This window comes from Carassius gibelio, chromosome B9 (assembly GCF_023724105.1).
Source record: "Carassius gibelio isolate Cgi1373 ecotype wild population from Czech Republic chromosome B9, carGib1.2-hapl.c, whole genome shotgun sequence".
Lineage (NCBI taxonomy): Eukaryota > Metazoa > Chordata > Actinopteri > Cypriniformes > Cyprinidae > Carassius > Carassius gibelio.
The window spans coordinates 10,764,126-10,778,791 of NC_068404.1; the positions used below are offsets into that span (position 1 = coordinate 10,764,126).

At 37.1% G+C, this 14,666-nt stretch overlaps 2 protein-coding genes across 5 annotated transcripts in view; both read right to left on the reverse strand.

The window, feature by feature from the left end:
- Positions 1 to 1,686: 1,686 nt before the first annotated feature.
- On the reverse strand, positions 1,687 to 8,353 carry carf (calcium responsive transcription factor). Of its 3 annotated transcripts, XM_052566475.1 has the most exons (15): positions 8,255 to 8,348; positions 7,552 to 7,657; positions 7,012 to 7,185; positions 6,693 to 6,804; positions 6,446 to 6,566; positions 6,207 to 6,288; positions 5,805 to 5,994; positions 4,895 to 5,015; positions 4,672 to 4,815; positions 4,327 to 4,578; positions 4,098 to 4,254; positions 3,924 to 3,993; positions 3,463 to 3,575; positions 2,361 to 2,637; positions 1,687 to 2,006 (listed from the first exon to the last, which is right to left on the reverse strand). In XM_052566475.1, exons 2-15 carry the CDS (start codon positions 7,612 to 7,614, stop codon positions 1,969 to 1,971), a joined length of 1,914 nt encoding a protein of 637 aa, XP_052422435.1. In that variant the 5' UTR covers positions 7,615 to 7,657; positions 8,255 to 8,348; the 3' UTR covers positions 1,687 to 1,968. The 3 variants fall into 3 exon arrangements, with proteins under 3 accessions (XP_052422435.1, XP_052422433.1, XP_052422434.1); XM_052566473.1 differs by having other exon boundaries at positions 4,098 to 4,578; positions 8,255 to 8,353; XM_052566474.1 differs by having other exon boundaries at positions 4,098 to 4,578; positions 7,552 to 7,625; positions 8,255 to 8,326.
- A 3,617-nt stretch (positions 8,354 to 11,970) lies between these two features.
- fam117bb (family with sequence similarity 117 member Bb) overlaps positions 11,971 to 14,666 on the reverse strand; it is a 36,929-nt gene continuing 34,233 nt past the window's right edge. For both annotated transcript variants that reach the window (XM_052564717.1, XM_052564716.1), the window contains one exon: positions 11,971 to 14,546. In XM_052564717.1, the coding sequence (XP_052420677.1) occupies positions 14,288 to 14,546 (259 nt within the window). In that variant the 3' untranslated portion in view covers positions 11,971 to 14,287. The remainder of the gene's footprint in view (positions 14,547 to 14,666) is intronic.

The window sequence follows — 14,666 nt, forward strand, 5'->3', positions numbered from 1 at the left end:
AATTTTCCACAAGTTGATATGATTTTTTAGGGCCTTAATGAAAAGTCTGTAACACAGTTTGGTTAAAAATCTCAATGTCAGTGTAAAAATCACATTTTTTTTTACCCTGTGAAAAACAGCTCTTTTCAAAGCAATCCGTTTTGTAGCATTTTCCTTTAAATGTTAATGAGCTCTGCTGAGGGACTGTTTACTTCAGCCGCTTTCATTGTGAAATTTGCTAATAAGCACATTATTAGGAAAAGAGATTTGCAAAGATTCATTAAAAAAACCTTATACTTACTTTGCCTGTAGTTGAAGCTGGACCATGATTGATTCGCGCGAAGGGAAATCATTCCCATTCCCTTCGAAAACAAACAAAATCCACTGCATCGCTTAGGAGTCATTAATTAAGTCATTAAGTCATCTGCCAAGGTTGCTGCAGTTTTAAATAAACAAATGGAAAGGATATCTATATGGCTTCAGGAAAATCATCTTACTCTAAATGTTTAGAAAACTGTCTTTATGTGCTTTTCTAATGGAAAGCAAAAAGAAAAAGTAATAATTCGAGTAAATTATAAAGAAATAGAGGCAGTAGATGAGCTTATTTTTTTAGGTACTGTTTTAGACTCACTACTTAAATTTGATAAACATATAAAAAAAAGCTATCAAAAATGGTAAGGAGAAATGTAAACTGTTTTAGACTTATTAGAAAATATATCTTAAATGAGGCAGCTCATCTTTATATGCATGCAATGATTTTGTCCCGCATCTCATACTGTATAACAGTTTGGACTCAAACAAGAGACTCCTTAATCAAAAAAATGGAAATGTTGTATAATCGTGCTCTAAAAATAATGGATAAAAAGCCAAATCGATGTCATGTTCTGAATTCTAGACCTGAAAAGGTTAATTAATAAAATATTCAAACATTGGGGGATTTTTTATTAAGAGTATATATGCCAAGCACTAAAATTAAATCATGTCGTGGACAATGATGGGGAGTGAAATGAGGGTCAAAGAGGTTGAGAACCATTGGCAGAGTGAGCAGCGCCCTCTACTGTAGCTTTCGTCACATAAACAAGACAAGGCAGGTTTATTCAGGTACAGTATGAGTTAATTGTGTAGTCTAATTAATAATCAATAGTAGAATATGAACGATCACAACATGCACAGCATCTAGATGGTAAAAAGACAAGCAGGTACCAGTGAATTCATCTTTTTACTTAAGGGAATGATTATGTCTTCATGCAGATTCGGACTGCATTTTCGTTACATTTACACGAGTTTGACCAGCAGGTGTCGCCAGTGTATGTGTTCCGAGTTTATTACGACTAGGCCTCGATTCACCCATCAGTGCCTCGGTAAAGGAAAACGTGAGGGGAAAAAAATCACAAATATTTAAAGGGAAAAAAATTATTTGTTTTGTGCTTTTGAGAGTGCTTGAATTTACCTTCCAGTTTCTTTTTTGCTGCAACATCTAATTTTCATCTTTTTATGCATGCAATGATTTTTTTAGCTGCATTTTCGACTAGCAGCAATAAGCAACATAGTGCATTTAAATAATACTACATAAAAAATACTTCATTCCATTAAAAATGATACATTAGGCTTCTATTAAAAAAGAGAAGAAATACCTGCAGGGAAAAAAAATGTGGAAAAAAGTCCCATAGTTTGTGTGAATAAACATGTTTTCTGAAACAAAAAATATTTAATTTTGGTCTCATTTATTCAGTTAGACTTTTAATGAGAAATTGATTTTTATCTTGCTGTCACCATAATAAATAAAAATGTCAATAATGGGAAATGTAAAAAATAATACTACTACATTATCAATATTGCATAAAAGTCCATGTTCACATAATACTGTATAATATGATACAATGAATGAATCCTCCAGTGATCAAAGAGCTCAGAATGTTGTTTTCTTTTTCCACTGTTGTATTTCCAGCCTCCGACCCTGCCGACACATCCACCAACACATCCACCCTCCTATTTAACTGGAGTTTGGTCCGCTGAGGCAGTCAAAGCTAAAAAAAATAAGAAACAACAATATATTTACCTGTTGGTTTCCTGATTAGAATCAGATAAACATGGAAACCAATACAAATTAAAACAAGATCATGGTAGCACTTTATTTTACAGTCCTGTTCCTCATGTACATACTATGTACTTATTATAGTAATTACAATAACTATGTAATAACTAGGTACTAACCCTGAACCTACCCCTAAACCTAACCTTACCCCATGTAGTTACCTTGTATTACCAGAACTTTCTTAGATACATACACTGTAAGTATACTATAAGTACATGTTAGTACACGTACTGTAAAATAAAGTGCAACCAAGATCATTATGATTTCTATGCTCCCTTGAACTCACTTATGCTTGCAGGCTGCACAACCTGGACAGGAATGGCCTGTCCGTCCTCCAACAGGATCTGTGTGAAGTCACCTTCAGCGGCCGAGGCCACGCTCACCAGCTGACTCATGCCGTCACACACAGCTGTGCTTTCACCAGCACTGGGACTCGACTGCAGGAAGTGGGACGGACTCAGCAGGACAGGCTGTGGGCTGGACAGCTCTTGGGCTTCTGCTGGTGCTGTTGTAGGTTGAACAGTTTCTTCCACGGGACACAAGGCAGGCTGGAGCTGGATTGCCTGTCAGACAAGAGAGAAGAGTCTAATGATCTGATAGTTTTGGGGAGTTTTACCACATGACATGTGACAATCTGAACTAGCCCTGCCCTTGTCATTACAATAAGACAAATTATCTGAGATTTTTGGAAACCTATTGACCTTGATGTACAGCCATGAGGGGGTTCAGGCATCCTCTTTAAGAAATAATTTCCTGTTTTATGTTGTTTATTTGTATGTTGGTTTTTAATTTGGCAGACATACGTTTGTCAGATATTAATAAGTAGTGAGAGGTTTTGGTTTATAATATATATTTCAAGACACAAGAACAAAAACGTCTGCAGAAACACACTCATGCTTGATAGTAGAAAAAAGTGGCCATCATTGTTTATTTGAAATCTCATTCATCCAGTCCTACTCTAACTAATAAGCAATTGCCTTTTTCCCCTGGTTGTCACCATAATAAATTAAAATACAAAAATATATTTATATATATTTTTTTTAAGTCAAAATTAATAAGCAGTGAAGCAGCTTTGGTTAAATATTTTTCAAAGAAATAGTAATAAAAAAGGGGCCAAATTGCATGTAAAAAAAAAATTCTTAGGTATTAAATTATTTTAATGGCTTTTTTCTTCATTTCATTATCAGCTAAGTTAATCATCATGAAACATGAATTTCAGCTCCCCAAATGAATTTAACATTTTTAATTCAACACTAAAAATCATGCTCATCATTAAAGAGATATAAACACTGTATTAAATGTTTGAATAGCATTTTTGTATGTATTTTAAAAATAATATTAGTATAGATTAAAACTGCAATTCTTATATCAGTTCAGCACATGGTCACCTGGAGATGTGCAAAGATCTTGGGCTGCAGTGATGAGAGAGAGCTGAAGAGCTGCACAGCTTCTGGAGAAAGAGTGTCACTTCCTTCCAGGAGCCCTTCCTTCTGAGAGGATACTGTCAAGATAAGAGCAGTGCACTAGATAGTGTAGCAGGGTAAACAATGGTTATACTTTGACAGTTTGGTGCTTTCTTTTTTAAGCAAGACTTTCCTCCGCTCTCTCATACTGTATTGAATGAATCTAAAGTGTCTAAGGCTGGAATACAGTACACTAATGTACTCTAGGCATCACACTCTTGCTGACTTTGTTAATGGTTACTAGGCATCATACACTAAACGACAGTCCTCCAGACTGAAAATTGGGGCAAAATTCTGTAAATGTTCTGTAATGCATTCCAGCCATAACACATTAAGCATTTTTTGTTTTAATAAAATAGCTCAAATTTTAAACAACAGTATTTTACCGCCCACAGTAGCAGGAGTCAGGGCCAAGGTCAAAGTCTCCGAAAGCAAGTTATTAGCCTCTGCTTTCCACTGCAACAACACACACACACACACACACACAAATGAAGGCTTAATACAGAAGATAGGATGCATATTTGTGCTTATCAAGCATTTTTTCCAATAAAAATCCTCACTTCTGTGTCTGAGGTAGCCAGTGGCCCCGTAGTCATCTGAAGAGCTTTCTGAGCCTCGTGGATGTGGTTCTTGATGTCAATGACAGTGGGAAAGAAACACAGATTGTGTCTCTCAGGCACTTCCTCCGATCTGAACATCTCACGTTCCACAAACCTCCTGTCAGGGTGTTCACGACGCAACAGTAAATAGTTGTTCAGCAAATGAAAGCGAGGAGATTTGAAAGCATACCTGAGCTGCTTGCGGACAGTGTAAACCTCGTTATGACCTTGTGCCACCAGCTCACAGATCTTCTCTGCTACGAGCGGGTGTAGTCGAGAGGGTAGGGGTGTCCCATCTTCCATCAGGACATCCAGCTCCTCTGTGTCTTCCTCTTCATTTTGTTCCTCTGTGAAGCAGATCTGCTCTGGAAGTGGAGGCAGGTCTGCAGTGTCCATGTCGTGGTACAGGTGGGCGTTCTCTGTGGGCAGCTGGATGTAATACCTGTCACCAGTGTAAACGGGTGAAGTGAATCCTGCAGTAAGGTCATGTCATGGATATTTTTTTTTTTTAACTGTGCTGGCAAGATGTTTATACCTTACAACGCCTCCAGCATCCCATAAAGTCTTCTTGAGGTTGAAGAAGGCTTTCTCCTGCTCTTGCCGCACTACCTTCTTGTCCACTTTGGGATCGGTTGGAACCTTGTACTCCAAGAATTTTCGTACTTTTTTTATATATATTCTGAAAACGGTCAAATATTATTGTCATAATGTACACAGAAAATAATCAGTTGTGCTTGGCTTGACTGAAGCTTGTGTACCTGGCAGGGCAGGTGGCTTTATAGAGGATGTTTTGATTTGTTTCTTGCTCCAACCCTTTTTTAGGCTGAACGCCCTTCCTCCGTGGACCAAACTGGCATTCCATCACAATTGCTCTGCTTCCTTAAAACCATGTTAAAAATCAAGATAAACTGACTTTGTAAACATAATGTAAAACTACAACATTATCTTTAACAACATTATTCAATCAAGGTTTAACAAAAATGTAATGTCTTAAAAAAGAAAAAAAAAAAGAATGCTAATTATACTCTTTTGTGCAAGATAAATAACTAATCTGATTAGTTTACCCTTAGTTTATATACACTACTTTTCAGATGTTTGTTAAAAACACAGTAAAAATAGTACGATTGTGTAATATTATTGTAATTTAAAGTAAATGTTTTTAATCTGAATACATTTTAAAATAAAAATTTTCCTGTGTTGCCAAAGCTGATTTGTCAGCAGACATGATTCCAGTCTTAAGTGTCTTTCAGAAGTAACGCTTCTTATTATTATCATCAATGTTTAAAGCAGTTGTGCTGCTTAATATTTCTGTGAAAATATGATGAGATATTTCTTTAGGATTTTTTGATAAATAGAAAGTTCAAAAGAACAACATTTATTTGAAATATAAAATGTCTTTACTGTCCCTTTTGATCTATTTAATGCATCCTTGCTGATGTTTTTATCTTACCCCAAACAGTAGTGTATCTGCTAAGTTTGAATCTGCTACAATTGTTAACCAACACCACAAGCCTACAGATGATCCCAAAGTTAACAAACATCAACTAAAAGCCCAAAATGTAGAATTTCTCAATTATGGCATCAAAAAAACATTTACACTATATTACTAAACACCTTTCAGACATAAAGTCATAACATAAACCCCACAAGCAAAAAGGGCCAGACTACCTGCATTAACAAAGGGAATGCCATCATATGGCACATACTGTGATTTCCACATGAGTCTGGTGGCAGGTTTAGCCGGTGAGGGAGACTGACGGGTGCCAAACACGGTGTGGGTCTGCTGCTTGTGTAGAAGCAGAATGGCTTCCAGCTCTGCCTCTGTGTTACAGTAACCACGGTACGAGTCACCGATCTTCTGTTCATCATGAAACAATCATAAAAAAAGATTTAACAAGCCATATTATTGTGTTTTGTTGCTGGAAATAAATCTGTTTGACAGAGGGCAGTTATTGACTCTACACATTTCATCAAATTCCATGCATTTACACTTAACTTTTAAATGTTTACACTATCATAAGTTAATGTTTTGTCAAAGAATTTAATTTAGGCATCTTGTACAGGACAAACCTCACACCGGCGCAGTCTCAGAGCCCAGTTTGGTGCCCCTGGTGGAAGTGGCTTCACTGGAGGCTCAAATACATCAGGAGGACTGAAATACAGGAGTAGACAGTTTAAAGAACGATCAATAATTGCAGGTACGCTTGAACTCCACTGTCTGAAGCAGAGCAGTTTCCTTTTTGTACAACCAAGGATTAAATTGAGCCAGAACATGGTTTAAAATGTTGCAGAATCATGTGTGTACTGACCTTTTACTCTGAATTTTAATATCAGTGACATTCTGAGCTGCCACTGACGCTACACTATGAGTGCCATCACTGTCTTTTATTGATGTTATTATTGTCTGCTGTCTTTTCTCCACAAAGACACCTGTTTAACAAAACGGAAAGAAATGGCAGAACTGGCAAGAATCCTCTCACTCTATTATATATATATATACAGTACATAATTACAGAAGTAATATTCTGTATATTTAAATATAATCAAAATAATGACCTGATGACTTTGCGACATTCAACAGCTGACCATGAGGTAGTAACATCTGAGCGGCCCCCATAGACACAGATGGGACACCATATAATGGTCCATTCCCCCCTGTCACAATCACCTGGGGGGGTAAAAATGTTTGGTGTGGGGAAAATGTTCATATATAGTTCAATATACAGCGCTAAATGACTTCATGGGTGAAACACAAGCTCAAAGCCAAAGTTTTACATTTTGACATACTGTATCCATACATGTATGTATTGACATGACTGTTATCTAGTGTGAGTAATACAGGTTATGGTGATGGGTCACGGTGTAGTGTCCTTACCAACCGATCATACTGAATAGGTTGTCCATTTTGGTCAACTATAATTAAGTTGTCCATTTGCGTGGGGACAGTGGGAGGCTTCTGATTGGCTGCTACAGTTTCTGAGGCTGGAATGTCTGGTGCGAGCTCTTGTACAGTTGCATTTTCTTCAGCTTTTGAGTTTTTGTCACATTGCTAAAGCATCAGAGCGCAACAATAAATAGTCTGAACACAAAACATTGACACCTGATAATTCACAATCACCATTATTGAATATTTAACTATATATCTTGGTAAGTCATAAATCGGCTAAGAAATTATACTTTGTATGGAGTAATGCATGAGATTCTCATTCTCATTGAACGTAAAAAAAAAAAAAAAAAATGTGATAAATGTGATTTTAATGAGAATTATCACTGGGGAAAAAAATGGAAAATTAAAAATAAGTAAAAAGTTGGGGAGAAAAGTGCTTAATTGTCCTACACAATTTTTGATTGTGTAAGTGTTCATTTAACAATATCTTTCAGTGATTATTGAGTGCTAGTCTACACATGTCCTTACCAGTCCATCCTCTCTCTCTTCTGACTGAAAAACACCCTCCACATCTCTCTCTTCCTCCTCCATTGGTTCTCAATCTGACAGACATACACAGCACTCCAAATCAAGTCTGCATGGATTTAGGTTATTAATATGGTGCGATATTTTTTAGAAGAAATGATTTTGACTCGTGTCAAACGTTTTAGATATCTACAAAGCTAGCCACATTTAATTCAAGTATGTTAAGCTATATTTCTTTTTAACAGTGGCCATCTCTGCAGATTTCAAGTTTAAGTGCAATGTTTTGATTACATGAATAGCAGCAACAAAGGAATCTGCCATTGATTATTTTGAAATCACTCATTGACCTTAATAATATTTCATTTTAGGCAGTAATTTGTAGAGTATTTATGCTTTGCAAGTAATATAATATATCGATACTGTAATTCTGCTTTATGGAATAAAGACCGTCAACGTTATACAAACGGGATAAATTAGCATCATTTTAAAACAAACGCCATATTGGATCAGTGCTCGCGAGCGCAGCAGTTTCATGAAAACACAGCGTATAAAAGACAGAAAACAGACAGGGCTCTGGCGTTTGACTGAACAGAAATCATCTTCTCGAGTCACCGCGCTGTGACAGCGCTTCCCGATGAACGGGACATGGTCGAGCCCAGGCTTTATATACAGGAAGGACGCAAAATTGAAAACGAGTCTACTCAACCTCGTCTTCGTCCAGGATTCCTCGCGTCGAAAAACGCGTCAGCTGCGCATCAGATTGAATCCTCACGGCTTCCGTAGGACACACGCTTTCTTTCACTTTGAGCTCTAAAAGGTTCTTTGAAACAACAAACGATGCATTTATTCATAAAATTATATAGTTCATTTATATATGACAAGTACATGTTTATATATGCGGAAAATAACTCTTTAATCCTTTTGCTAATAAAATCGGGCATTAAGTTATTTCTAATTGTACAAATAAATTGTATAATAATTAAATGTTGTTGTATGTTTTGTACATTTATAATGAAATCGTCAAATTGTATTTGACTGTAAGAATATTTTACTGCAACCAAAAAAAAAAAAAAAAAACTAAGAATATTATTTACAAATATGGGAATAGTAAAAGTAAAATGTCTGAACACTCCTAAAAATTATATTTTGTGGATTAATTGGGGGGGGGGTGTCATTTATTGACTTCGACTTTGTAACAGGAAGTAATTAATTCTTTAAGAAAAAATGTATATTTGACCATGGACCACAAAACCAGACACATGTAGCACGGGTATATTTGTAGCAGTAGTAGCCTATGTATGGGTCAAAATGATCGATTTTTGTTTTATGATAAAAATCATTAGGATATTAGGAAAGGATCATGTTCCATGCTTTTAAAAAAAATCCTACAATAAATATATCAAAACTTTTAACATTTTTGATTAGTAATATGCATTGCTAAGAACATAATCTGGCCAACATTAAAAGCGATTTTCTCAATATTTCACTCAGAATTCAGATTTTCAAATATGGTCAGATTTCCTCATTTCATATTCTCCTATCCTTACAAACCATAGACTACATCTATTTATTCATCATTAAAAAAAAAAAGACCCTTATGACTGGTTTTGTGGTCCAGGGTCACATATATTTTATTTAAATATGACAGGTACAGGTTTATAAGTTCAGAAATTACTGTAATTTTAACACTAATGTTATATCACTGTATTATTTGTATTAAATATATATAAATTCCCTTATATAAATCTTTTCTGTATGTTTTTACATTAATAATGAACAACTACATTTTAAATAATAATAACACACAAAGCCCAGACTTATTAGAAATATTATTCTTCCATCCATGATGTCGTTCATGAGAACATATTGTTTGTTAAACATACTGTACGTGTCACCCGTAAGAGGTGCTACACCTTAATAAAATAAAATGAATTCCCCCTTCAAACACCCCTCAAAGTTCACAAATCTTGCATTTTATTGAACATGTGGAAAACTTAAATAACAGTTCTCAAATGTTACGCAGAGTCTCTGTGTATTCCTTTGGAAAAACCAAACAGGAGCAGATCCATGGCTGTCACAGACCTGGAGGATTCTGTGTGACTGTTGAAGCAGCTGATCCTTTGTCAGGTTTAAACTAACAGGACGGTGTTTGAGCTGAGCCTGTAACAATGAGGAAACATGAGGAATCTGGGCCTGTGATCCCAGGCTGGGAGTGAGATTAGAGGCCGAGCGGCCCCGGGGCCTCAGAGGGGAGTCCCACCGGCTCTCTCACACTCAGCCCCGCAGTCTCACACTGAGGTTTTGATGGAACATGTCAGCAGACTCATTTTGAGCTCAAGAACAGAGAAACAGACTCACCGGGAGAACAATTTGCTGTTTGTTCAGAAAAGATCCGGCACGGAGATGCATTCACAAACTTATATACAATGCACACTGAAAATATGTCATATTTCTCTGTGCATTCAGTCAGAAACTCCCTGCGAGGCTGTAACACACACCACATCCAATAATGTGGCCTCCCCTCGGACAAGTTTCTTTCAGCCCTCTCTCCTATTTTAGTTTCAAATAAATAAAATGTAAAATGACAAAAGAGTGCCAGACGTCTGCCTATAAGACCATTAACAGCTTATGCATTAATAAAAACAGGTAATACGTAACGATAAAAGACCATACTTACAAAAATTAACCATGTTTTTTTTTTTTTTTTTTTTTGTAGTAGTAAAAGTGTAGTAACTGTTTTTTTTGGTATATTGATTACCATTTGTATAACCACAGTTTTACTACAAATACCATGATTTAACTTTAGCTACTTAAGCAAAACCATGGTTAAATTGTGGTTACCATGATTTAACTACAGTAACCATGTTTTGTTGTTTTTTGTTTTTGTTTGTAGTAAAACCATGTTTATTTTTCATAAGGGTTAAAAATTCTTTGGAGGAAAAAAACTCTTAATTGATTAGTAGTAAGTTAATTTCCTGTAGTTTTCCCTGTAGTTTTGAAAGTGAAAAATGTGGTATTTTATAGTACACAGTGGAAAATCTGTTAATTGATATTCCCGCATATCTTTGCTACTGCAGTTTTTATGGTAAAGTTCTGGCAACCACATCCTGTTGTATTTATTTATTTCTTTTACAGTGTACTACGCAATTTCTCATGGTTCATTATGTGTCTGTGGGGCAATGAGGTGCTGATGCATTGTGGGATTGATGTCTGTGTGTGACCTGAAATAGTGCTGCGTAATGGCCCTGTGTCCTGCGGGGGATGAGGTGGCCAGGGAGTCACTGGGGAAAAAGCCCCTGTTTGGACTGCCCTCCGTGTGAACATTTTTGCCCCTACATTCACAAAAGACTTTACATAAAAAGAGAGGGAGGGAGGGAGGGGGGTGTCAGTGGACTACGGCTGAAGAGTTTGCATGACTGAACCATTTCAAACACCTTTCAGCTACACTTACTGCACACACAAGAGCACGCCTGAACCACAGCACCCACAGCTCCATATCACTCTCACACTGATGCGTTCACTCACGAACTCCACAGATCTGTTCATCAGCCGCTTATCAGTGGGTGTTGTGACTCTAACTACTGATTACAATCCACATATGAAAGTGGCCCAGATTTAAATAAAAAATGTGAACACTTTTGAGATTGTATGTAAATATATTTATATTTGTTCTTATAATATGGTCAGTAATCATCTACTGGCTTCATCTTTTTTATTTTTTATCTTTCTCTAGCAGTTTGGTTGGAACAGTGCTGTGTTTACAGATTTAACACACCTATACTAAGTTGGAGTTAGTAATCTATAATTATATTACATTATATTATATTGTATATAATATTATTATAGTTTTAGATTTTTTTTATGTCTCTTTTGCTCACCAAGGCTATTTGATAAATTTAGATTTAATGTGTCCTTGCTGAAAAATATTCATTACTCTCTCCAAAAACTTACCTATTTCAAACTTTTAAACAGTAGTGTAATCATTGTGATAGAGTGAGTATAATTCATTATAATGTTTAATAACCTTCACATGAATTTCAGCTTTATATTATCAGTCATTTGATCAAATAAAACGCCAGCCTGAGGACTGAAAAAAAATGTAGTTGTGTATGTAAAGTGCCACTCTTGATTTGTGTCCATGTGAGGACACACATGATTACCACTAGGTGGTGTGTGTGAGAGCATCCAAAAACACATGTCAGGACTCTAGTGCCAAAATACAAATATTTTGTTCTCAGCAAGTCATGAAACACATTTCCAATGACACTTGGAAGACTTTTTTTTTGTTTAATATTCCTGGGTTCGCTTTGATTCCGGCACCAACTAATAATCGTACTTCACATCATCCAACAAAGACATCTTATTATTGAAAAACCGGTTAACCCCAAACTCAACTCACACATCAAATAACACCCTCAGACGTTTGGAGCGAGTGCAACTTTATTCTGTTGATTTCCATACACACGTAACAACACAAGAGATGGTGTACATGGATAAACATCCACCGAGACAGACAGCATCCCAACACAGTATCCCATCATACATCACTGTTCCCGCGTTAAGAAGCTGTACATTAATAATTTCTGATATTCCGCTCTAATTACAAAGAGTAGACCACTACCCATATAAAAGTATAGCAATATTGGCCCTACAGCGAGAGAGTTCTCTACTTCAATACATATCCTAAGGAGATATACAAAGCGCTTGATAAAACGTTATCAGTTTGTTTTTGAGCAAGAAATGTTTGGATTCTTGTGCCGTTGCCAGAAGCGCTTGCTGCTTTTACATTCCCGAGTACTGATCTACGATAGCAATCACAGGCTGTGAGATTCTTTCAGTTCAAACACAGAGGTCCCGTACTGATTCACCTGTTCTGGCGTAAAAAGCACTACAGTATTCCAGGTTCACGTTGTGTGTTGTTTAAAGCTCAAAACAATACCTTAATTACAAGAGTGAACAAGAAAAAACTAACTCTGCTAAAATGTCTCCCAACAAAACAACTTTGAGGAACCTCACCCTGCACACAAGTGGACCATCCGTGACAACCTTCCCCCAGCACTTCTGCTTTAAACTGAACATCCTAAATTACTCCTAGAAGTGAATGACGCATCGTTTCATTAATACTATTGTTGCCCATTAAAGGGATAGTTCAGTAAAAATGAACGTTCTGTCATCATCGTTACTAACCTGTGTGGCATTCTTGTGTGGAACACAAAATAATATGTTTTGAAGAATGTTGGGAACTAAACAGTTTTGATGCCCATTTACTTTTTTTTTTTTTACTTTTTTTTTTTAAGACATTTCTCAAAACATGTTATATGTTTAACAGAAGATGGGAAAATCATACAATTTTGAGTGAACTGTTCCTCTAAGTCGCCTTATAATTCCATTTTTCTCCATCTACAATGACAGTCACTGAGTCACAGGAAGTGTTCTCTTTGGCCAAATCTACAGAAGCACTTGTGTGAGCTGCATATAATGACAATCTTTCTTCAGACACTACTTGATTTCGTACAAAATAACAATAAAAACAACTACAGCATAGGAAATCAGCCTAGATGCTCAATAAGGAAGATTTGGAAAAGTCTGCTCCATGATGAAAATGACATTTAGACACTTAAAACGGAGAGAAAATCTGTGCTGTTTTTAATAGCTTGAAACTAGTGATTTACACACACACACACGCACACACACACACAGACTGAAATTTCCCAGAATGCATGCATTAAATCAATCAAATGACAATATTGTGCTCTTTCATTGGATATCACAGGAAACATTTCGTGAATGTTTTGATAGACATCTGAATTGTGAACTGCCTGGACATTTATGCATTACATTTTCGCAGTTGATTTTGTACTTATGTCCTTCTTTCAAATATTCCTCGAGCTAAATCAGCTTGATCACTGCGAGAGGTGAGAAAACATCTCGTCTGTCATTCAGATCCTATCTTGCCCTCCTCTCGCTCTCTGACTTTGTTCCCTGCTGGGTTTGAAGTTCAGAGTTTGGACCCATAGGCATTTGAAACGCATTTTACAACTATGCAAACAAAAGAATGGGGTTTACAGGCCACTCGTCCTGTAGCGTTCTCTCTCACACTCGCTAGTCTTATCTTTAGCACCTTTTGGTCTCCTCGCCACCAGACAGAAAGGAAAAGGAGAAAAAGCCAACCGTTCCCTCCGGTTCCCCTGCTGCTTCTGTCAGGACTGAACAGAGAAGAGAAGGCCTGCTGCTGTGAAAACAATTCAGTCCCGGAGACCTTCATCAACCCAGAATTCACTCTACCAGGTCTCTTGGTCTCATCTGAAATGGCATCATTTGTATTCAATAATGCGATCCACTGCAAACTATTATAAAATATACACTGTGTCTCACAAAAACAGATCCATGCAGCCACCTCAGTACTGAGAAAGATCATTTAGATTCATTTTCATAGTGATCTGAGACATGTTCTCAGGTTCACTCATTATCTATGAACAGTAGGGGAATAATAAAAAACTAAATAGGTTTATAACAAACCCAAACCCCCCAAAATTGGCTTTTGTTCTTTGAGAACAAGCACAAAGCTAAAAATGTGCATAGCAAAGGAAACCGCTTCATCTTTGCACCCAACGTAAGCTATTATTAATAACCGCTTTGTTCTTTAAGAGTCTCTTTTTATTTTTTGAATCATGTTCGATTATTTAAAATGTGCAGGGTATGCGGACGCAGTTTCTGGGACGCTGGTTGAGGGGCGTGTCTAACTCTCTGACAGACAGGAGGAGGGGGAGGAGCCTGAGGGCTGCTGGGAAAGCATGCAGGTTCTTCGCGAGACTCTCGGCTCGGGTTCGGGCGTGAGATGGGCGGCGCTCTGGTTCTTCAGGTTGTTGAGCTCCTGTGTGGGCATCAGCGGTTTGGGAATGCTGACCAGGCAGAACGCAGAGCCGCTCTTGGGGATGAAATTGACCTTGTTCCTGTCTGGGCACAGGAACTGTGGGATCTCCCGTGGAGGCCTGGCCCTGAGGAGATGAAAAAGGAGGAGGAGGAGAGCGATAAGGCGGTGAAAAGCCCTGACTCAGCTTTGAAGTCAGTGTAAATGTTATGCTATCATGGTTTCAAGGCTCAGGGTGCAACACAAT

What these genes read in the sequence shown, in the direction of transcription:
- carf (XM_052566473.1), bottom strand. Translation starts at nt 7,614, where the DNA reads ATGGAGGAGGAAGAGAGAGATGTGGAGGGTGTTTTTCAGTCAGAAGAG. An exon ending in TGAGACTGCGCCGGTGTGAG is followed by an intron (nt 5,995 to 6,206) that starts GTTTGTCCTGTA and finishes CATGATGAACAG; the next exon opens with AAGATCGGTGACTCGTACCG. An exon ending in GATGCTGGAGGCGTTGTAAG is followed by an intron (nt 4,579 to 4,671) that starts GTATAAACATCT and finishes CACTGGTGACAG; the next exon opens with GTATTACATCCAGCTGCCCA.